This window comes from Larimichthys crocea, chromosome VII, assembly GCF_000972845.2.
Source record: "Larimichthys crocea isolate SSNF chromosome VII, L_crocea_2.0, whole genome shotgun sequence".
In the NCBI taxonomy this organism is placed as follows: domain Eukaryota; kingdom Metazoa; phylum Chordata; class Actinopteri; family Sciaenidae; genus Larimichthys; species Larimichthys crocea.
The window spans coordinates 1767864-1792684 of NC_040017.1; the positions used below are offsets into that span (position 1 = coordinate 1767864).

Consider the following 24821-nt stretch of genomic DNA (forward strand, 5'->3'; position numbering starts at 1 on the left):
TGTTTCTGTGTTTGGACAGAGAATGGCTAGCTGTTTCACCCTGCTTCCAGTGTTTATGCTAAGCTAACCGTCTCCTGGTTCTAGCTTTGAATTTAGTATACAAACATGAGTGGTATCCATCTTCTCATAACTCTGCATGGTAGGTGAGAAATTCATGTTGTTAATCTGTGATAGCTTTAAGATAAAAGCAAAACCCTGAAAGTATATTTAATATTCTGGAATTATTGGTGCTTTTTAGAAATACTTTCAGATTTTTCTCAATATACTGAAAAAAGCACCGTATTTTCTTTCTCAGCAGCTTCAATACAAATATCAGAACCATCCGCTTTTCTAACCTTTAAATTAATCGAACCATAGTGAGAACAGCTGAGTGAACTCCTGAGCTGTAGTGGGTCACAGTTAACAACATATCTCCAGTTCATTTGGTAGGCCTATGTGAAGTAATGTGGCTGTAGGGTGGAGCTCTGGATAGCTTTTTAATATACTGAAAAAGCATTTAGTGTCTTGAGTCAGAGCAGCACTGAGGTGAAGTGACTAGTGGACTTAAAGGAAGCAATGTTTTACTGTGTTTCACTGTTACAGTCCAGTGTGCTGGACTACTGGGTCATCTCCAGTCCCTGTTGACTCATTTCTATTATTTCTCATAGATTCATACATTTTGAACAAGAATGGAATATATTTCTATATTGATTACAACCTCTGAGTGAAAATTCTCTTTCTGTCTAAACTGAGCATAGTCATGATGGAACACTCAAAACAAAACATTGGCATTATGTCATTTGGCAATTTTCTCTAGAAGTAAAAAAAGAAAGAAAGAAAGGAAACAATACAAAAGGTTCAACAAACAGTAACTACAAGATCTCCATTTGGCAATATAGAAATGTTTTTTTTAAAGTCTTTATCAGGTACAGATTTTGGTTTATATACAGAAGTGTGAGTGTTTGTGTGTGTGTCCTCCATGGGCTCCCTTTTTCAATCCGAACAGAATCACGTAGAAAATGTGGAGGTGAAAACATCTACATCGTAAAATCAAAAGTGTGAGATTAAAAATGAAAAGTAACAAACAAGGCGCTGTGTCCACTGTGGACTGGAAACGGGGAGAGGGGGCCTGTAGAGTCTGTGATGGGAGAGTCCCTGCCGAAACTATCTGCTCGTCACCTGCGCGCTCTCTCTACTATCTCTCAGTTCATGAACTGCGTGTATCCCTCCGCTCCTGTGACGATCACGTCCATCCAGATCCTCATGGCCTCTGCCGACGGGGCCACCATGTAGTAGAGTCGATCGTGGGTCTTCACGCAGAAGGTCAGGGAGGGGTTCGGACTCTGGAAGACAGCAACAAAGAGAACACTGCATTCATGTTTGATAACTGCGGGGTCATGCTGCATTAAAATGGTCAGTTTTGGTGTCTAATGGACTAAATGCTGTTCCGAATGAGCCCCATCTCATGTATCATTATATTCAAGACAAATCATTCAGCCATTCGACAGAGCTAACAAGAAATCTTCTGAATAAATGATCTTTGAAAAACAAAGGCTACTTAACAACACCCAGAATCCTTCCCAGAGAGCTGCAGCACTAATTCATGTTTTTTATTAACAATAAATCAATGTTTCTACCATTTGTTTTCCAATTTATTTATTTTTTTTAACAGTTTATCTTCACTTGAATCGAGGATCTGAGGACAGAGGGTTGCATGCTGTACAGATTGCAAAGTCTCCTGAGGCAACTAAACACTGATTTTGGGCTACATACAGTAAATAACATTTGTTTTGACTCGACTTGCAGCTTCAAAGACTCTATAAAACATTTGAATTAAAAATATTTTGTAACCAGGGGTGTAGTTTAGCTCAGTCGGTGTATGCCCCATGTATAAAGGCTCAGTCCTTGCTGCGGACGCCCAGGGATCGAATCCGACCTGTGGCTCTTTCCTGAATGTCATTCCCCATCTCTCTCTCCCCACATTGATGTCACTCTTCAGCTGTCTGTGTTAAAATACAGCTTGATGATCTGTATTTGCTCAGTTTGTACAATGGGACCCAAAATGTAAAGTTTTATTATCAGTTCAATTTAAGTTTGTTTCGAGGACTGAGGATTCAGTCTTTACTAAATTTCTCTATACTGATCTTTCCCTTCTTACATTTGAATACAAAATATATGTATACAAAAGATCTCTGATGGTTTGAAGAGTCTTCAGATACTCAGCTGTGTAATACATGAGAGTCAGAAGTTTGGGTTGGTTTGGCTCTAAGAGAAAAGAAGTGAATAAATATTTTTTTTTTGTGTGTTGAATTCAGCACAAAACACCGTCCAACTGGAGAACTACTGCAAAAACACTGATACTCTACATGAACTGCTGGATCAAAAATGCAACAGTCTACCCCTGACTTGCACAGATTTCATGAAAATAAGAGAGTAACAACAATCCATAAGAAAAGTCGACCAAAGAAGAGTTCCACTCAACTGTACCACTTTTCCCTTTTTAAACGTTTATCTCTCTCGTCTCAGCTGAGAGCAGCAGACTTTAAAGTCTGTTCCTCTGTAATGCGACATTGGAAGTGACAAGTAAAATCAAAGTTCCAGAGCTGATCAGAGATGCAGTTAGTCAGGGTTGCAGTGCAAAATGCGACAGGCCACACACACACACACAGTGAGGATGAGGAGGAGGCAGCAGCTCAAAAACAAAACAAAATGACAAGACGTGTAAGAGTCAAGTCAAACAGCATACATCCAAAGACTCCACCTCTGGACTGCCTGAACAAAGAGAAGTCTTTGAAAAGGAGTAAAACGTTCAAGGAGGGAGATCAAGTACTTGTGTCGAGCCTTAAAATGCCTAAAAATGACTCAGACAGTCTGTACTAATGAGTGTGTTTCCTCTGATAAACTTGACTGACTGGTTTTACGCTAGGAACACTGGGATGGACGGAGGGATCAGACAGGATTATGGAGATTATACATTCAAACGACAAACACACACAAGAATCAAACTAGTGTCTGTCTGAGGTCATTAAATACATGCACCATCAGCCATGAGCTGGTTACAGTGTGTGTGTGTGTGTGTGTGTGTGTGTGTGTGTGTGTGTGGTTTGGACACTGAGCGTGGGTATACATACACTGGTCATATTCAAGTTGAAAAATCCTTTCTGTGACAGCAGCCGGCCAAAGCAAAAGCACAAACAGTGAGGGGGGGTGAGAAAAGAAGCAAAGCACAGAGTGTGTTTTAAAAAATGAAAGAGAATGTGAGATGGAAAAAAACAAACGGTGAGAGAGACGAGAGGAAGCTCTCCTTTGCGGCCGTACCTTTGTGGCACTGCGGAGGTGATCGTAATAGACCTCTTCTATCGCCTGGAAGTAGATCACTCCCTTCAGCTTGGTCTCGTGTTTGTCTGCGGGGGAAGGAGAAGAATGAGGGGTTTGTTTAAAAGACTCATATTGGCGACTGACTTTTCTCAGCTAGAAAAAGCCGAGACGTTGCTTCCGCGTCACCTAGAATAACGACAGGGAGATACGGTCATTAAAAAAAAAAAGAGAGAGAAGAAGAAGAAGAAATCAAACTTTGATCATGACCAATTTATGGTTTGTGATGATGGATGGAAAAAGACAAGCGCAGCACTTTTCCCTCTGTTTCTAAACCGATGGGGCTCTCATTGTATTTTCACACTTGACTGCATTCTTACGCTACTTTGGTACATCATTGCAGTTTGTTTCATCAGCCACTGCAGAACTGCAGCAAGGAACCGGTGGGGAACTCAACAGCCCTCTCTACCTCCAGGCACAAACACTCCACAAGCCAACTTAAGAGTAGTAGGTAGAGACGCAGCTCTTCATTTCGAGGAATAACACTTTCCCTTTTAATACGCAGCTATTATCTGCTAATGACCTCTTTAGCATTCAAATAGCCTGGCATTTGCATCTCATTTGACTGCAATCTAAATCACCCCAAAAAAAGCTCTGCTCGCCGTTGAGGTTGATTAACACGAATTAGTGGTGCTCATGACTTATGCTCCCGGTTCCTCATTGTTCAAGGTCAAGAGACAAGGGCAAGCGATGCATCTCAATCAGCCTCCTCAGAGAGAGAGAGCGCCGGCGCCTGCTCGCATTTTAACTACTGCCAGAGTAATCTCAGCACACCTCCTCGCCCTGGCTCGCTTTCAACAAGGTACGCTTTAAGCAGCTTTAAGCAGAACCTTGTGAGGACTTCAAAGGGCCCTGACAGCGAACAAGTGTCCCAGAGCTCGCAGCACGCGATCAAATTACACGGCCCCGTGAGCGCTGAGCACTGCGCGCTGCGCGCACCGCCGCTCAAGGTCCTGAGGACGCGAGCTCCAGCTGCCACTCATCCACAGATCACTGACACTTAAAGCTTCAAACTTAAAGCTCTGACCTCTGACATAAACTGCTAGTTACTGTAATGTTTTATTTAAGGTTTTCTTTGACACAGACGATGGTGGACAAATTAACAGGAACACCTGACAATCAAACGCAAAAACATTTCAGTTCAAGTTTGAGGTTTTCTTTGCTTCAGTATTTCAGTTTCATATTTTAGACTTTTCACTGCACTACATCCAGAATGACATTTCATAGATGTTACATAAAGTTATTAAATAAAAACCAAATGGTATATTTACTTTTACTTCTAACAGTATTAATATGCAGCAATACTGCTTCTTTCATTTACGTAGTGTCTCAGTATTTCGTCCACCACTGAGTGCAACCAAACACTGTTTTCTAGATGTTTATTATGTCTGATTGTTGTTTGCAGTGTCGTTATGTTGAATTGCATCATAGTGTTCCTATTATTTTGTCCACACACCCATTATGACTTATAATTCAGCACCACGAGAGGACAAACTGTCATGCAAAGCACATAAATATGGAGAGGTGCCTGTATTCTGACGAAAAGCCTGAATAACGAAGCAGAGGAGCCAATCAAACGTGACTTTTACCGTAATGGCTCTAATTGAAAAGCACTTAAAAAAAAATTAAAAAATTGTATTATAAATGAGGACTGGACGTTTATGTATTCACATCAGATATTTTTACTGAATGAAGAGCGCACAAGGGTAGTGTAACATGGGTTATTTGAAGGTCTGCTTACAGTGGTTAACCTGCAGGCTGTGTAATGTGTTCTGCTGCTGCCTAAACGTCTCCTGACATCTTCACTGTAGAAACAGACCCATCAAATCATCCGTCAGGCTGACGGTCGAAGAAAATCAGTGTGAGCGCTTCAGGAGGAGGAGGGGTGTAGCTCACTGATGGATAAGCCACACAAATGTGATGTGTGATTTTCACTCCACCTTAATATTTCATGTTTGACTTTGGGCGACTTGTCCTCAGACTAACGACATCTCGGGGAAACTTTCCCGACACAACTACAAAGAAAAAGCAGCTGGGTTGTCTCATAGTATCTAATGTTAATAACGAAAATGTCTCCAGACTTCAGGCGAGCTAAACACAAGTTGACCGTGCAGCAGCAAATCTCTGAATAAGAACAAGGATGTGGGATCTTCTTACCAACATAGTAGGAGAAAGTCCTTTTGAGGCGGTCGAAGACGAACCAGCGTTTCTTCCACGACTTGATCTTGCCCCCCATCTTCACCAGGTAGCCCTTGCACATCTTCTCAGTGAGGATGACCTGGTAGCAGGTGTCCACACTGTGGCCGGACGACTCGACGTGGGAGCGCAGGTCGAACTCTTCCTTCCGGATGGGCAGGTAGCGAGTCATGGGACGGGCCTGGACGGAGCAAAAACACGCGAAGATACACATGTTTTTAAGACATTTAGTGTCCTGATGGTGAAAATGCTGAAGGAGGAACTGAAGGTGAGGTTACTTTGGTATGAAAATGGTTAAATTTAATGATATTGAACACTTCTACTAAATATTATTTCACTCATGCCCTCAGGAGTTTAACCGTGCCATGTTATTTTCCACTTTCCCACCATGCAGTCTCGATTACGTCTCATTTCACTGACCTGAGAGAAGTTCTTGGCCCTCATCTTGACCTCCTTCTCCACGAGCTGCTGCCGGTGGAAAGTTTCATCCTGCAGTCTCTTCTCCGCCTCCTCCCTCCTCCTCCTCTCCTCCTCCAGCATCTGACGGCGAGCCAGGCTCTCTCGTTCCTGGAGGAGAGCGCTTTCATTAAATATTTTTTTGATCTGTGCGAGCGCTTTGCAGAGAAACACGCTGCTCTTCTTCTTTCTTTTTTTTTCCCAGCCAGTACTAAGGCTTGACGTTCATACATTTATGCACAGCCCTCCCTGCTGAGAGCTGCACGGTGGCCAGCGGCTCCAGAAAAATGATCGATCCTTTAAACACAAAACTTTTAGCTATTTGGAGAAGAAACACACACGTGTACATACAGCCACAGAGGAGCCGCCAGGAGAGACAAAAGTACAAATAAGTGTAAATCCTCAGACATTGATGAGGTAGAATTCTCTAAATCGTGATGAACTCTGAGCTTATTAACTGTATCCACATTTCCCCTCACATCTTAAATCTGTCCTGCAGAGGACGCGAAGAGAGGAAATAAGCCGACGTGTTGTTAAAGAAATGAGACGTTGTTTCGCCTGAACAAACATCTGCAGCCGCGTCTGTTTCTGATGACGCCGGCGCTGCTGGATCAGCTGGTGTCTTTAATTTGTATTTATATGCACCGTCCAAATGATAAGAAGGAAGCTCAGTGACCTTTAATTCTCTCCTTATGTTTCACCACAACATTAAAGAAAAACATCTTTAACTTGGGACAGTGCACACCGCAATACTTTCCTTTCCTGACTGACGTTCTATTTTTAAAAACAATAATTAATGAATAAAATCATTACCACAAATTTAATTTGATGAGAGCTCAGGCGGCTCTGTGTGAACAGCTACTTTAACACAGGCACTGGAGAGCAGTGTTTGTTCCTGATGATGAATTCTGTTGCTTCGTGTACAGCGTCTGTCTAAAACTCATGCAGCTGAAGAACCCTGATTTGTTTTGGGTGTCTGAATGTTGAGTTGTACAGAAAAATATAGAATAATAGAGGTCTGTGTCCAACATAAAAACACACGTCTGTCATGAATCTGAAAGCTATGAAATGTTCTGGTTTTGAATATTTTTTGGTGTATATTATGATTTGTCATGTGGTCATCTGGGTTCCGGACCGGGCGTCATGTGGTGCAGGATGACTCAATTCATATATGATGAGCTACTTTGAGTTTCTACCGGCACAATGTGGACTTAATATTCTGTCTATAAATTTATTCAGTCTGATAATTCAGGAGATTTCTTTGTTTTGAAGGGAAACAGAAATGATGTCTCACATTAAATCAGTTTCTGTAATTTTCAGCCTGATGTGTGACTGAATGAAAATGATGAGAATTATTCAAATGTGTTTTAGTGACAGACGTCAGACTGTCCTCCTCTAACTGACCACATCAATAAACACAGGAATAAGAAGAAGGAGCATTAGAGTGTCCGTCATGAGGACACACCGGAACAATTTCTGAGGCAAGTCAGGAGTGAGAATGAGGAACGAAGGGTCCAGGACACACTCTCCAAAGCTTCACAAACTTTATGTTTTTATATTCTGTGGTTATTGTGTAACTGCACACTTCATCAGTTCTGTTCCATTGTTACACACTGAATAGAATATGAAATATCCATAGTATATGTCTGTAGCTGCACCAAACAAAGAAATATTCTAAAGGACTGTTGAACTGATGGATGCTCAGTGACACGAGCGGTGTGTGAGAAGAAGAACATTGATTGGATCATCTTTCTTGCTCTTTGTTTCAGTCGAACACGTTGGAAGCGTGTAGGCTGATAAAAATGAATGAGAGCCTCCCGTCGATGTCCTGCGCCTTTATTTCTCAAACTCCACTTCAAAGCTATTGGCAGGAACTCTGCGAGAACTCTCATCAATCAGCAGGTCTGGACCGGTTCTTACCCGCGATTCAATAAGCCTGGCTTTCTCCAACTGCGCCTCCTTCAGCATTTTCTCCATCTCCTCGATCTTCAGCACGTCCGCTCCTCCGATGCTGTCAAACACAGCAACGTGGTGTTAGAGCAACTCTGCATATCGGCTCAGTTAACCTCTTACTGCAAAAAACACTAAAAGTCTCTGTTAAATCTGGACAGCAGCCAAACATTTGAATAAAAACAGAATCTACTGAAGGAAATCATATTCAAGCTTTTCACCAGCAGCCAGTGCAGCACTATATCTACAATGTGAATGTTCTGCATCAGCAGCCGTCACACACCGTGGACAAAATGTTTGAGAGAAGGCAAACGTGACGTTTGCCAAACACGTCACGTGTTGGTTTGAGTTAGTTTGTGGAGTAGCAGCAGATAAACGTTGTACAAACGTTTGTTATGTGTGTGTGTTTGTGCAGATGTGATTAAATGTCTCTGCGTTCATGCAATAATGTCTCGTGGATTTTCTCAAATGTCTGAACTCCTTCTGTTTTCTCTGAAATACAAAGCACTTCTCTGTTCATGGTCTTAAAAACTGGTTTGAGTTTTTTCTTTTTCATAAAGCTATAAAATAAAATCTCTAGAAGTTCTGTTTGAGCAGACGTGGCCATTTGTAAGACAAGAGCATCAAATGTAGGATTGTAGGTTTTACTGCAGGTCAGACTGAAGTGTCTGTGTAGTGAGCTGTCAACCCGGTCAGGCTGGTCACGTCTATTTCAAATGTAAACCTACCATGATGTCACCCACTGATTTGTGGACACCGTTCTGAAGACATTATCAGCTTGTTTGTCAGAACCTGAAGTGACCACATCTGGATGAGAATATGGAGCTGGTGGTTTGACTCCATTTTCAAAGTAAGAAATGAAAAAAGAAAATGAAATAATACATTTTTGATCTGATCTGAGGAAAGGTCCCAGTGAGCTTAAAAAACTCTTCTTCAAGGGAGAAGTGCAGTACAAGCCATGAATTCAACAACAACATCAGTTAAAACAACAACACCCCAGTGATTCAGTCTCTAGGTCTTTCAACGTGGATTGAAATCATTCAAAGAAATCAGAGCTTGGAGTTTTACAACGTTCCACTCTGAAGGTGCAGAGGATACAAACGCCCTCTTTCCGAGTTCAGTAAGAGCATTTGGTACAACAAGTCCCCTGATCACAGCGAGTGTTGTCCATCACACTCCTGGGAAACAAAAGAACAGAGACAGGAAGCAACCCAAGAATCGCCTTCTATATGAAAATATAGCGGTGGGTGCACCTGCAGGTTGCTGAACAAGGCCTAAAAAGCTCACAGAGGTGAGTCAGTGCTTTATAATTAGCATTACAGCTAAACAGTAACTGAAATATATTGGTCAAAACATTTGAGGTGAGAAATATTCAATCAATGATTTATCATCTCTGAGACTCTAAATGGACATCATAACTACAGTAAGAAGCGTCTACACCACTGACATCATTCCAGCAACACAGTAAATGAGACTAATGAATTAAGTGAATGTTTATCTGAATAACTTCTTATTAAATGAACACAAGACAAGACAAAGACGAGACAGGCTGCTGTGAAAGTGTCTGCACCGTGCTCTGCTCATCACACAACAGATCCACTAATAGTTTTTGGGATTACACTCCAGAGAGCTGTTAGAGTTATTTGAACAAAAGGTTCTGATGAAAACACGCTGTGGTTTTAATACAGCTCGCAGTGTGGCCACTTTGACAGATGGTCTGCGAATGACTCCACCGGGTGTGTGAGTGTGTGCATTTGTGTGTGTCTCTTTTGATTGTGCGTGTCTGTTAGGGTCTGCTTTTAATCAGGGTCCCCTGATTTCCCTTCCCAAATGTCAAATTCAAGAACGTTTCAAAGGCTTTCCAGGCCCATTCAGCTGAAATACCCATGGTCAGGACTCTGTGTGTGTGTGTGTGTGTGTGTGTGTGTGTGTGTGTGTGTGTGTGTGTGTGTGTTGTACCTGGACATGTTATCTGGCGAGCACGCCGAGTTGTTCCCCGTGGACACGCTGGTGTCCATACTGTCGGAGCTCTCCAGGCTCAGGGTGTCGTAGGGCTGCTCTCCAGCTGACGGGGGCTGGTGGTGCAGGATGGAGTGGTGAACCAGAGGCGGGGGTCCTACAGAGCTGTGGCTGAGCACCGGGCTGTAGGACATGATCGGGGAGTAGGATGGCGAGGAGGCGGATGAGGTCATGAGGTGGGTCTGAGAGCCGTGAAGCGCTTCCCACTGACACTGAGCCTCAGCTGCCGCTCGCTGCTTGAGCTCGGCCAGACGGCGGCGCTGCTCCTCGATCACCTGCTGACCTGAAGGGAGGAGGAAGAGGAGGAAGAGGACGCCGGTCAGCGGATATTTTTGGGTTTTCAACAGGGGAAGGAAGGACTGGCTTTTAACCTGCAGCAGGTCCAGCTGTTTCCTGCATGCTAGCTCTACCCCAAGCATGCTGAACCAGCACCATCACCATCTACGAGACCATGAACCATGCACCGCACATACAAGTATGTGCTCTCTCAGGAGGACAACCCGCACAAAGTCCCGCCACCGCAAAGTTTGAGCGTCTATCCAACTTCTTACATTTCAGATCCATGCTGCTGAGCGCCTGATAATGGGCGAACGCATCTGGAAAGAAGCGATCGGGTCGATAACTCCGAGAGGAGGAGCTCACTGAACGCTGAGCATGCAAGATTTATTCTCCAACGGCAGGAACGTTCATAGAAGATTGATGGGAGGAGAAGAGAGTGTTCGATGGTGCAGACAAGAAAAGACAAAGATGAAAAGAAATCTTCATGGGAGAGAGAGAGAGAGAGAGGGAGAGAGAGAGAGAGGAGTTAATGACACGCCAAAGATGGAAGAGTAAGAGCGAAGGGGGTAGAGAGGTGAAGACAGGGTCTGAAATTAACAGCCGCCAAGTGTCACGTTCTAGTAAATGTTCCCTTTGATGGATAAATCAATAAAAGCAACCTGTCAGACTGATCCGACTTTTGGATAAGACTTGAATTTTTTAGCTTCCTACAGTCTGTTGAAGCTTCAAACTGGCTCCTGATTGGCTGCCTACTTGGCTAGTTAGCTCTAACTCTGCTTCTCTCGTGCACGGACGGTTAATCAGCCACAAGTTGGCTCTGATTTATCCGAGTGATGAATTAGTGGAGTTAACAGGCAGTGTGAAGTGTGAACAGGAGCTGCTTTTCTGCAGGTTCTGTGTCTTTTGACTCTTGGCGGGAGAGGTCGTTCATTTCAGACGCTGCGTGTGACACAGTACAAGGAGAAAACAGGACGAAACCCGCTGAGAATGAAGAACAAGAAGAAGAAGAAGAAGAAGAAGAAGAAGAAGAAGAAGGAGAAGAAATCATGGCCTCCTGGACGCAGCGATCCGTCTACCTGCTGAGCTCCCATCTATGGTGTTCTGACTGGAGGGCAGGGACTCTGTGGTGCAGCAGCAACGCAGGAAGAGACAAAGTCCACAGACAGGGAGACAAACAGACATGAAGAAAACCTGAAGTGCAGACGCTGACAAATGACTTGACTCAGGTCTCCAACCCAGAACTGGTGGGTGGCAGCCAGCTGAGCTTCCCTCTGATCCATTTAATCAAACAACACACACTCCGCTCCATGAAGATGAGGATGATCAGCCTGCCCACCACAGTGTTGCCTCATGACTTCAACATGTCAGCACTGTGTTTATGATGTTTATGAGCTCTGACTTTTTATATCATGCACTTGAAGCTACGATAAATAAATTTAGTTATGTAAATCAATACATTGTCATTATTGTGTTGAACCTGAGTCAGTGTATCTGCTTCATTCCCATCATCAAAAGCTGCACACGTCTGTGACCAAGTCATCAGAGAACAGTAAGAGAATTGAGTTTCCTGTTTGAGCCCCAGCTCAGGAACCACGAGAGATTGTGCTGAGAAAAGCATAATGCATAAACGAGTGATCCATGCTTTTAATCTCTTAACGAGCAAATTCAGCATCATGGAACTGTATTTTCTGAATTGCAAAGAGGTTGAATATTTTGGCCATTGTATAGTAGATGATCTGTCAGATGTGCACACAAGCTCATATGCATGTGTTAGAAGACGGTGAGTGTGACTCTTTTTTGGACCCTGTTATGTACTGCCGACCTGTGGCGCTCCTACAGTAAAGATAACATGCAGAGGACTAATGTGATGGTGTAGTGTTAATGTCAGTACCCCAACCTGCTCTGCATTAACACAAAATCTACAGATTCATGTGCAGACTGACAGAAATCAACCATCCACTTATAGTGGCGCTGACCAAATATAGCACTTTATCTGTATTGTATGACTGTATGGATGCATTCCATTTAACATCTTTTCAAATGAAATGAATGATGAATCTGAATAAATCATTAAATGGTGATTCATGAACACTGCATGTTGAGGAGTGTCTGTTTGTGTCGAGTGCAGCTCATGCTGCTCTCTTACCTTTCTGCTGCAGAGCGAGCTGTCTCTTGGTCTCGATGTCCTGCAGAGTTGCAGCCAGGTTCCTGGGCAGGCTGCCGGTGCTGTTGGCCGTCAGCAGGGGGCTCTGCGGGAGGCCAGATGGAGCATAGACATAATGTCACAAACGGGTTTATCTGAGGTTGCCAAAATCTAGACTTTTTGGACCTGTTGAGCAGGAACAACTTACGTACCTTTGAGCTTGCGTTGCGTCCCAGTGTTGCCGCTCCGTGCTGCAGAGGGGACGCGGAGCCTGATTTGTGCTGATGGGGAGACAGACCTGGATCACTGTCCAGCTTAGAGCGGAACACCTGAGCGAGGAAGAGCATGAAGAGGATAAGGATGAGGTAGCAAAACAAACGTGTGACGCCTTTGACGAGTTACAAGAACCTGCTGGTTAAAGCACCATTAGCTCTGAGCTGTGAGTGTGACGGAGTAGTTAGGCTACTGTTTAGCGCACACACACACACACACACACACACACACACACACACACACCTAGAACAGCTGTCCTTTCATTGAACAGCTCTCTGATGAGACCCACTTAGGTTAAATGCTGCATTCATGTACTGTGGGAGAATGCATGTTCACACGCTCTCTCAGCTTCATTACAAACTTCACTCACGTTTCACAGCCAAGCAAACAGTGAGGTTCTCGTGGTGACAAAATTCCCAGCATGGGGTTTGTTTTACTCTGTCACGCTGAAATAAATGCTCTTTAACTAATGACAGCTTCTTCCAGTCAGAGGTGAACTATTAGTTGTAAGGGAGGAGACAGTCTTTCATGATGTGAGATCAGCGTTATTTAACACCAGCAGCTTTCTATCCATTTCTTTGACACACACACACACACAAACACACCTACCTACACACACCCATCCATCTCGTCGGATGTAATCTGAAGCTTGGCAGAGGAATAACAGCACACACAACAAAAAGCAGAAGAACAGGTGGGGGAAAAAAACGAGGAGAAAGAAGAAAGGCCCTCTACCTGCAGCACATGCCTGCGGCCTGACAGCGACTTGGCTGGCAGAGGTAGGGGGCAGAGCTGGCTGGAGCCAGCCATCAGCTCCTGGTACCACTGCTCTAAATTTAGCTTGGAGAGGTGAGGCCTACTGCCCTCAGACGGGTACTGGAGAGCAGCAGAGGAGTGCAGGCAAAGAGAGGAAAGAAGAACAAGAAAGAAAAGACAAGAGGAGATTAGAAAGCATTCACAGACAGTAGGAACGTTTGTTCTATACACCCTAAAAAGCTGGAATCATGCTGGATTTATACGATTCTTGTTATCTGGACCACTTTATTGCTGTCAGCTGCGTTATGTTTCACAGCCTCCAGCTGATTTATTTTACGTCACGTCTCTGTTCTCATAATATGTTGCTGCAATGACCCAGTTTCTCTCAGGAACATTGAAGTTTATGTTTTACTTCTCTTTCAGACACAATGTGCTTTGTGGCGCGCTCACCGCTGAGAGGAGAGCACGCTATGGCCAAAGTTCAACCTGGTTGAACTGTCTGGCAGAGATGGTTCAACTTGGCTGAACACGCAACGGATTGTCCTGCGTGCCGCACTTGTGTCCCAAAGGGCCATTAACATACAGCATTTCTGCTGTGTAGAATTTACACTACACACGCTGATTGAGACACGCCGCTTATCTAACATGGCTGTGACTAACTTTAAGGGTACAGAGGCACTGACTGGGACGACTTCAGCTCACGTGATATCAAGTGTGTTGAATTATATCAGTGAAATCAGCATGATGACTGTGAGACACTTTGAGTGAATCTGTGGAAACATCTGAAGTCTGTGACTGGAGGTAAACCTGCAGCACAACACGCAGCGGGAGCTCCAGACCCTAACAAATACAGAGTCTCTGTGGGCTTCTACAGTGGCAGGAAAAAAAAGTCTAGAATTATGCTATAACACTTGTAACACATCTGTCTATTCTGTGTTTTTATACTCTGTTGGGGCCTTTGGTTTGGCCCAAAGGGGGAGCTATAATTCCAGGACAAAGTATGGTGACATTAGTGGTGTCCAAAATCCAAAGTCACACTAATTCTAAGCGTGTGTGTTTACATGGGAAACATGGCAAAATGTGTAAACTGTTAATGTACATTATTAAAACAACTTTTTAGTTGAACTGGTGCAGCGGTAAAAAGGGGGAAGGGAAGGAAGCAAGGAAGGAAGGAAGACAGCACACACCTCTGCAGAAAGAGAGAGGGAGGAGCCATGAGGAGAGGCGAGGCAGGAGAAGGCGGGGTCTACGGGTCCAGACTGCAGGGGCTGGCGAAGCGGGGAAGTAGGGGATGACTCCACCTTTGGCATCCCATACATCTGATTTAACTGGCCCACTGTCACATACTCCTTCACATCGACAACAACACACACACAACACAACACACACACACACACACACACACACACACACACACACAGAAAGACAGACAGCAGTGAGGACACACACAGGTGTGAGGGGAGGAGGCTCTGAAAGGAAACACTGAGCGCATCATAACACACAGCGCGGGACACGATTCACAAACAAACACACACATTAGAGTTTGACTGATAGATGGAGCAAACACTAACAGGCTGCCATTAACACACTTCATTTATTATCATCCTGGGTTTTTGTCCCATGGAATTGAGCTGGGTGTCACTGAGGACCATCAAAACCTAATTATATATTATATATTATGACAGAGTATTATATTTAGGTACTGTTGTGGTTGTTCTGTGTTTAGAAACATTAAATACTGATGAATTTATTGAGATGTGCTGAAAATGGTAAAGAGAAATAGAAAAAAATGTTTTTGTCAAATTGCAAAATGCATCACAGCTTTGAGTTTTTGAGTGTTGGGTTTTTTGTTGTTGCATGGCATCTTTAGTCAGTGGAGAGAAAGTGCAAGAGTCCAAGATGTCTTTATTGTTCTATATATTATAACTACTCTATATCCAGAAATGGTCATTAGTCTACAAATAAGGAAATATTTTTACCCTTAGTGGTCCAACTTTGTTATCTGACTCTGTAAAGCCTTCTACATTATGTACCTCTCTGTTGTGTTGAGGGAGTGAGACCAAGGTCAGAGGATCTTCTGTAAAGATGGGAGGGGGGGGCTGTGGCTAATGAGGTAGAGCGGGTACTCCACTACATAAATCAGAAGATCGGTGGTTTGAACTGCATGTCAAAGTGTCCTTGGATAAGATACTGAACCCCAAATTGCTCCCAAAGGCTATGTGAGCCAACACCATCAATGTGTGTATAAATGGGTGAATGTGATGGGTAGTATAAAAGCAGCTTGATGATCATTTAATAATCAGAAGTATACATAGCTGCTCTGTATCTGAAGGAGAAGTCAGCGTCCCCATAAGAATCAAAGATTTAACACTGTCCCCACAATGAACTCAAGACAAGAATGTGTGTAACCTAAAAAAAAATTATACCCAGCCCTAAATGTTGTTCAGCAACTGTTCAGTTTAATACCTGCAGTTATTAACACAAAATGCCAGCTTTTATCAGTCCAACCCTAATGAAAGCCTGAGTCCTGCTGTCATGATGCATCCTAAGAGCAGCTGCTCACACCACAGGCTCATGTAGCACAGAGCAAGACAGTCTGATTAACAGCAAACCAGCAGAGGGAGCAACATGACATGAAAATGAAAGGATGGAGAGAGAGAGAAAGAGAGACAGTGAAGAATCAGGAAAGAGACAGACAGGAAGTGAATGGTACCTCACAAGCGCCAGCTAACGCAGCATCTACGGCAAACGAGCGGCCGTGAGCGGCGGGCTTGCTGCTTTCATGGCGGCCGCTGCAGCTACCGTACATCTTATAGACATCCGACAGCTTCAGGTACTCCTGAGCACCCAACGGCCAACGATCAGCAACAGTCAGACAGGATGAGAGGCCATGAGGACAACACTTCTTATACCGTACACGCACACACACATGTGACCAACTTTTAATGTGGCTTTTCAAGTGCTGTTCAAGGGTGACACGGTGACAACAGACAAACAAGAACACGCCGAGCGACATAGGGTGCATCTTAAGCATCACAATTAGCTGCCACACACACGCAGGTACTTCAGTTAACTGTTACAACAACCAGTGGTCAATGAGAAGATGCTGAAATTGTGACCTCACCATAAGGTCTAAATAACCTCTTATTATTATACGCTCTCCTGATTGGCACAGGTTACTCGTGTGCACATTAAATGTCTTCCACTACATCCCTTGGCTCAGAACAGGCAAAACTTGACTCAAACTTCAAGCTGCTGTGCTGGTCCCTCTTTTGACATAGTTGTTGTAAACTATGGACCTGTTCACACCTGGAATAAACATGTGACCACAGCAAATTCTTAATCATATGTACCTTCTTGTTTCTTCACAGTTTGGCACTGAAAAGTCCCAAAAGTTGAGTGAGGAGAACCTTTATAAACTTTGTGAAATGCCGTGTACGACTTCATTTGGACTTTCTTGTAAATTCAGCAAATATTACACATGAAGTTATTTCTTTCTTTGAGTAAAAAACATTGTGTCCTTTGTCCCAGTGTGTTAAAAACCAAACACAGCATTTGATCTTTGCATACTGAACTGATGTACGTGTTTATTTGCATACAGAGCAGGACGTGGTCACTGGAGATGTATTCTAATGCCAGGTGTGAACTGACGTCCTTAGAGCTGTCCATTGATGGGATCACTAAGTCCCGCATTAATACCAGGTGTGAAAACAGCCTATGTTCTGTGGGCAAAAAGAGCAACCAGGCCGGGCACAGTGAGTCACAGAACACAATTAGAGTGGAAGTGTGACTAGGACACTAACAGTACAATGAGTGACCGCAGGGGTGAGTTGCACACACACAGCAGAGAGGGAGGGGGGGGCAGCGGGCTTCATGCAGGCATCATTAGTCTGGTTACCTCCGTAGGGCTGCTGGGATACAACTGACAGGGAGGGGAGGGATGTAAGTAGGAAGGAGCAGCTCGACAGAGGGAATGCTGGGAGGAGTGGATGTCCTCCAACAGCAGGTCAGCCTCGCTGATATGGAGCGCTTCCTGTATTAACAACAAGTGCTTTAAACGTCTACAGAAAGACACCAGATACAAGCTCAGTGTGTTAACACACTCTCCCCATTAGAGCTTCAGCTACGGCCGTCAAATGACGTTGTGATGATGTGAAACACTCATGAACTCAACATTATAAACACAAAACCACCATACACCTTCAGATTAGTCCGATTATACCAGTTAGATCTACAAATCACTGCCAGTTAAACGTGGTGAGGAGTCTGCTGTGAGTCACCAGAGCATCTTTTTGTAGTCAGTTGAGGAGAACTGAGTGTTCACTGCACACACGCAGACAGTTCATTAGTTCTCTCACCTCTCTCATCGCAGTGGAGGACTTGGGGAAGCTCTTTCCCCCTGTCAGGCTGTGGTATCTCTTCTCCAGAGCTGACAGCCTCTCCTTCTCCTGGAACATAAAGATGCATTTTAGTTTAGTTCTCTGCAATTATCTGTCCCACTTTGGGTGAAACATTATCCGGCGAGTGTGACCTTGTTACCGCGTACCTTTTGGAGCATTTGGAGCGTGAGGGTCCTGTCTTTGGCCAGCCGTTCACACTCCTGAGATGCCTGCAGGCCGAGCTGGTTGGCCTGGTTCTCCAGAGCAGACACTTTCTCCTAAATGAGACGAAGCAGAAAGAATTCAATCTTTAAAAACCAGCTGTGACAACAGCGGAGGGTAGAGGAGAGGAAGAATGTGTGGAAGCATAAAAAGGAATGCACCATGTGGTAACACCAAATGTCTATGGCGGCATTTTGTTGGTGTAAATAAAAGAAACCTCGAATTCCTGCACAAAAATAAGCACAGCAGCTCCAGATGGCTGAGGCCTGTTTGTCTGCTACCTCTCTGCCTGGTGTGTGTGAGCGGTGAAATATTTGCCACTGGCTGCTTCAGCTCTTACACAAACACCCATATTGTTAAAACCGTATTGTTGTATGGCAGACGGTCCACAGCCTGCCTGTCTGCCTGCCTGCCTGTCTGTCAGTCAGATGTTTCCTCACCTTCCTCTTGGCCACGCTGCTGTGGTACTCTGCTCTCTCCTGGAGCAGCTGCTGGCTGATGGTTTCTCTCTCCTCCTCCAGGCTGCTTTCTCTCTCCAGCTGCTGGAACTCCAGGTCCTCGAACTTTTTGGTTCCTGCTTCCAGCGCCTCTCCATCCTGATGGAGGCCCCCACATACAACATCAGTGGTTACATCATGAACTATATACACTATATACATTGCATCATTTTTTTAAAGCCATCCAGCTATTCTCAGACTAGCGTGGTTGCTGACAGAAAAGCAAAAACACTTCGACTTCTACAACTGGAATAGTTACAAACATTTTTCCCAGCATGGCTGAAGCTCTTTCTTTGTAGAAGCACACACCGTGCTACGTCAAGCAGACAGCCATGAAGGACATGCTTCTACTGCAGCACAGATATCGATGTGTGTGTGTGTGTACTGTAATACACAGGAGGCAAACTATTTTGCAGTGGAAGTTCTGTAGTCAAACCTGAGGTCATTTTATTCTTCCTCCATCACTTCCACTCCGCTCTTCTACTTAAATCACACAACATACAGTATGTATCAGTATATCAAATATTTAATACTGATACAGAGTCCAAGCTGTGAATTCCAGGGTTATCTCAGACGAGGACAATCCTTCCTGTTCTCACTTTGTATTTGCTGACAGGTTTTTTTTTATGTTTTACAGCACTTCTGACAGCAGAAGGGAGATGAGTGTTTTAGCCTGAAAGCTCCTGAGACTCTTGGTAGAACTAGTGAAGGCAGCCTGCAGTGTCATCGACACTCAGTCTCAGATGAATGAGAAGAATATATATTTTTTTTTATTACAAGTGGTCAAAACAGGAACAAAGAACTGAAAGAAGTGTCAGACAGTTCGGCGTTCAAAGCCGCCCACCATGAGAGCAACTTTTGCTCTATGTTTAGACGTTATTCTACTGAGCACCTAAAGTTGAAGTGCACTGAATTCCCTACCTGTTCATTATGTGCATTTAAATGTTGCTCTTATTTTGTAGGAGCCAAACTAGTAAAATAATGAAAATAAAGACCCTACATAGAGCTATACTGAACCACGGTGTCTGATTCCACACACAGAGCATCACTGTGAACAAATGTCTAAGACAACAACATTTGTTTTGATAAGAGAAGTCACAGCATGTGAGCGAACGAAGGCAGAGAATGGATCTAGTCAGGGCCTATGTTAATTGATTAGTGAGCAGTTATACAACTTATGCGAGCCATGATAAATCACAGAAGAGATGCAGATTTAGATTCATACATGCAGTGCAGCGCGGCCCTGTCACATAACGCGCAGTTTATCCAAAATGCATCACCAGCCGCTGAAGTGACCAGGAGTCATGTGTTGCCCTGAGGGTTTCAGTAGCATGTAGGTGTGCTGTGGAGGAGGGAAGATTCCTGCAGCTTGTGGCAACAGCACGTCTGCGAGGGCAACTGAGAGGACCTCTCATAAATATACCGTGTGAGTGAGTGTGAGTGTGTGTGTGTAAAACATATGTGGTGGGCCCCTGCTAAAGGGTTAAAAGGTGCCAGTAGCACTATGTGTGATGGCATGTGCTGAGAACTGGCACATAGTAATGCAGCGAGCAGTAACTACAGCAGTAACAGTGACAGAAAAGGGTTTAATGTGTTCAGACTGGGAGGCTGGCAAACTGCTGCCAAGGTTACAATGTCTTACTTCTATGGCTCACCTAAAAATACAGATAGTACAGTCTGCTTTTGGAAAAACTGTATGTATATATATATATATATATATATATATTTCTATGGGCAAATCAACTGAACTAATTAATTCACTATGAAATACATTTAAATATGTAACTTAAAAAGGTAGATTAACCATAAACAGAGACAGCAGCTACTGAGATTTTGATATATAGCATTATACATATGCTAAGCTAGCTACCTTTAGAGGGGTGTATTTTCTAGCATTGTGGATATGCCACGCTAGTTACCTTTAGCTGGGGATTTATTATATAGCTTTATAGATATGCTAAACTAGCTACATCTAGCAAGAATTCTCCATTGTCCATTTCAATTTAGCAGCTGTTTAATTTAGCTGTTTAATTTAGTTTAATTTAGTTTAAACAAGTTACCAAAAGTTATTGATGTTCAATTACAAATAACAGTTATGGAGAAATTAATAAGTAAATGTTGGTTTAACCTTAGCTAAAGCTAGCTGTAGCTATCTCAGCAGCAGCGCCATAGGGCAATGTAGTTACTGTAGTTTGGGTTGCTTTTTAGACACACTTAAAATCGATAAAGCTGCTTCCATAGAAATGACACATTCAGTGGTCTATATTAATGCAAACACTATGGGCTTGATTTGGTGCATGGAGGCTGGAAGGGACTGGGCTTGTTCTACTCACTACACGGTTGTGATTGGATGGTGACTGTGATTTCAGGGAAGGGGAGTGTGGGTCAGGTTTTGTAGTTTGAAAGGGGCATGCTACTGTAGGGGGTGGTTGGAGTTGGGGCGGTCTTTGGTGCTTCTGTTTCACTGACGACCCACCCTTTTGAGCTGTTCCTGCAACTGTTCCCGCAAGGACTCGGGACAGTTATGAAGCTGGTTCTTCAGCTCAGCGTAGCCCTCCTGGAGGCTCTGCAGGGACCGGCGCTCGGCCTCAACATTAGCCCTCTCCTAGAAAGACACAACCCACACATAGAATGGATGGGCAAGGGGAGAGAAAGAGAGAGAGACAGAGACAGAGAGAGAGATAGAGAGAGAGAGAGAGAGAGAGAGAGAGAGACACTGCTCAAAATCCACGCCATGCAAATAAAAAAAGCTGTGAGGTGTTAGCAACAGAGACGTCATGACAGATTTTTAGGGCTTGGCACGGGACAGAAAGTAGGTCCTGAATTGTGGGGATTCACAGATGGCACAAGGTCCTAAAATAGCCAGAAAAGATCATTCTAACGCATACACTTTTCTATTACAACTACATTCATTTACCTTTTAATATCCTGAAAGAACCAATATATCTTCCCACAAATAGAACTTCAATAAGCTGTGAGAAAACTGCCCCATAATTTACATGAAATGTATTGACTCAGCATTGACTTGTAAACTCAGCAGTAATTGATATGTAAAAGTCAAGGGCAACTTTAAGCAGTTCTAAGAGACACAGCTGATTCAGTTTTATACCACAGTTCAAGAAGACATTTCGACCAACACCCGGGGTTTCCATACCAAAATTCTGATACAATTTTGTATAAAGCATTTCAACATAAGATAACTTTTCCCTGTGCTCCAATCACAGTTGAGCAAACCTTGGTCAGAACCTAGGTACTGAACTGTACACATGAATGCTATGTACTCACTTGTTTATGTTGAAACACAACCAAATATATATACAGTGTATATATATTTTCACATCTTAGGTTAGCTAATGTAAGCAAACACTAGCTAGCTAGCCAGCTAATGTTGAATGTATATTAGCTAGCTAATGATTAATTAGTTAGCTAGCGTTTTACCAACATTAACTTGAGAGTTAGAGTTTGACTCTCTACATATTATATAATACATATATTATATTTGGTTGCCTTTTCAACATAGACAAGCTAGCACATAGTATATCTGAGTACAGGAAAGAAGGAAGTTGACCAAGGCTCGATTAACTGTTATTGGAGCACAGAGCAAAGGAGGTGGGGCTTAGGAAAGGAAAATTCCAAGACACGTTTTGACACTGAGATATGGGAGCAAAGGTTTCGATTCAGTTCACTGACTCAAACAATCATGAATGACACATTCAGATACAGACAACACCTTTACAAAAGCTTATTTTAACAACAACTTAACAACCAAAAGTCAATGAACTAAGCCTGTGAATGTGCCTTCTCTACAGTTAAAATGTGGTGCATGTGGGTAAAAAGAAAAAGGCCCCCATAAAAAACAATGTAGAGAACATGCTTGTAGTTTTCCCTGTCCACTTCCAGAACACCATATTCAAACTCTCTTGTGAGACCCGTGCACTACTAAACCAAATACCACAGAGCCCAAACAGCCACTGGAGGGCAGATTTCCTGGCCCAGAGGGTCTGTCATGCAGAGAGTGAAGAAAGAGGCAAGCACAGTGGATCAGAGATCGAGTTAAGTGTGAGTGCTGAGGAAGCAGAAAAAGGGATTAGGGGTTAATGGATGTCTGTTAGTTAGCAGTCCAGCTGAGGAAAAAACAGATGCGAGTCGACCAGAGAGGAAACCACTGAGGCCGAAACATGCACGAGAGAATACCCAAGGAACTAAATCCTGTCCTTTATTTAGCCCTTTATATGGCTTCACATTCTGTAATCGTCTGTGCAATACATTCACTTCTCTAAATTAAGGATGCTTGGTACAGACAGGAATGCTGACTCATGTAAGGACACCAACAGTGACGGACCAGTCGGGAATGTGAGAGACCAGAGAAGACGGTTTAGGAGACTGTGAAGGCACAGGCAGTGTGTGTGTGTGTGTGTGTCTTCTCCCTTTCCTCAGACTCACAGAATGTACTAACCTCAGCAGATATTTAAATCTCCAACACTTCAATGTAACTGCTGGATTTTAAAAATGGGAGCTCCATCCACTGCTCGCTCACTGTTACCTTGTCTTTCTCCCTCTGGATGGCGCTCTCCAGCTCGTCCAGCTTGTGCTGCAGCTGAGTGATGATGTCCGTTTCGGCCTCTATCTGGTCGAGCTCCGCCTGCCTTTCGCCCTGCAGCAAGGCACGCTCCATCTCTGCCTGGAAGACAGCGTCAGAACCAACATGAGCCTGAGCCTCCAGCTTCCTCGGAGCAACGGGACCACATGGTAATAATTCTGTGAGCGGGAACGTGTTCAGCCTGTCTCTTCTATGCCAAGCATTTTAAAGCTAGCGTCCACTTTCAGTACTCTACCTCTTGTTTGGACTCCTGCAGCTGTTGCTCCAGCTCCATTAGCCGCGTTTTGAGCTCGTCGATCCGAGCGAGGACGCGGACACGCTCGTCTTCCAGGTAGCCCAGCTCCAGACGACCCGCGCTGCCAGAGCTGGATGAGTCTTCATGCTGCGAGGAGGGAGAGCACAGGAGGTCAGGCTTTCAAACAGGAAGCGAAGCCAGGGGAGGAGGCCTTAATTACATGTCAGATAGTTGTTGTAGATAAATAAAGTCTGGGAAGGCCTTAACTTAAACCCACTGTACTGTGACATTCTGATCTGTCTACACACAGAGGGTGTGGTTCAGAGGAAGAACTAGTGTCTCAGGTCTAAATCCAGTTTCCAGCACAAATATGATTACTTCGACACAATAAAGCGCTTTCTATTGACAGCTCAAATCCAGAAGAAACAGTAACTTGTCACAACAAACAGAAGAAACAGACACAAAGGAACACACACAGGAAAGAGGCGACTGATAAATGAAAATCATGCAGGAGTTTCCGTCACTTAAAAGGCAGCCTGTCGACCTCCAACTAAGAAGAAGCCGATAAAAGAGAACTTAAAGAAGAGACAGGAGCAGAGATTAGCTGGCTGTAGTTCTCCTGAAGACTTTCATCATGAATGTAAATGTACTGTAGAGTCTTTGTTGCGTCATGCACCTCAATGTACTCTCACTACGCACAGACACCTTCATCTTCACGCTTCATGCTTGTTTTTTCGGATCATGCCGAGTCTGTGTAGGATGTACGAGCTCAAGATTACATCACATGCATCCATGTCAAACAGCACTCTGAACAACAACAGCTCCAAACTCACCTAGTTTAATAGGATTTTATGGAAGTGGTCAATGTGTGAACGATGTTTAAACCAGCCAAGTCAAACGATGTATTTAGTCATTCAGCTGACGCTTTTATCCAACGTGACTTGGAGGGGAAACAATCAAGGTACAGGGCTACTAGGACATGTTAGTGCAGCAATAAGTACTGTGACAGTTGTAGAGGAGGTTAGATTTATCAGTTGGTAGTGTTGGAGAGCTGGGGAACTTCAGGAGGTTTTAGAGATGGACGCCCCTGATCTGGTAGGAACTGGTAACATGTTCCACCAACGAGGAACACAACAGTTGGATTGCCCTGAGCGAAAGGGTGGCAAAGCCAGACGTATGTCAGTATAAGGTTATTCAGGGAGGTGGGTGCAGAACCGGAGACTACTTTGTAGTCAGAATTAGAGATCTGAATTTAATGCGGGTTGCTACAAGTGGCCAGTGGAGCTCGATGAGCAGCAGGGTAACATGTGACCTTTTGGGTTGATTGAAGATCAGGCGTACTGCCACGGTAAAGATAATCTGAAAGGGTTTCACTGTGCGGGCTGGGAGGCCCATCAGGAGCACGGTACAGTAAGTTGTCGTGAGATGACCATAGCCTGCATCAGGCGATAGGCAGCTGTTG

General features: G+C 43.9%; 1 protein-coding gene across 13 annotated transcripts in view; it reads right to left on the bottom strand.

Moving 5' to 3' along the window:
* Positions 1-791: 791 nt before the first annotated feature.
* Positions 792-24821, bottom strand: part of phldb1b (pleckstrin homology-like domain, family B, member 1b) — a 71740-nt gene continuing 47710 nt past the window's right edge. For 3 of the 13 annotated variants that reach the window (XM_027280830.1, XM_027280829.1, XM_027280835.1), the window contains 18 exons: positions 23360-23506; positions 23068-23205; positions 21001-21129; positions 18468-18623; positions 17973-18083; positions 17785-17874; positions 17325-17459; positions 16140-16265; positions 14614-14775; positions 13406-13546; positions 12610-12726; positions 12401-12503; positions 9916-10258; positions 7927-8017; positions 5971-6117; positions 5512-5731; positions 3298-3383; positions 792-1322 (listed from right to left, as the gene is read on the bottom strand). In XM_027280830.1, the coding sequence (XP_027136631.1) occupies positions 1182-1322; positions 3298-3383; positions 5512-5731; positions 5971-6117; positions 7927-8017; positions 9916-10258; positions 12401-12503; positions 12610-12726; positions 13406-13546; positions 14614-14775; positions 16140-16265; positions 17325-17459; positions 17785-17874; positions 17973-18083; positions 18468-18623; positions 21001-21129; positions 23068-23205; positions 23360-23506 (2583 nt within the window). In that variant the 3' untranslated portion in view covers positions 792-1181. The remainder of the gene's footprint in view (positions 1323-3297; positions 3384-5511; positions 5732-5970; positions 6118-7926; positions 8018-9915; positions 10259-12400; positions 12504-12609; positions 12727-13405; positions 13547-14613; positions 14776-16139; positions 16266-17324; positions 17460-17784; positions 17875-17972; positions 18084-18467; positions 18624-21000; positions 21130-23067; positions 23206-23359; positions 23507-24821) is intronic. The other 10 variants (XM_027280837.1, XM_027280832.1, XM_027280833.1 and 7 more) reach the window with 9 other exon arrangements.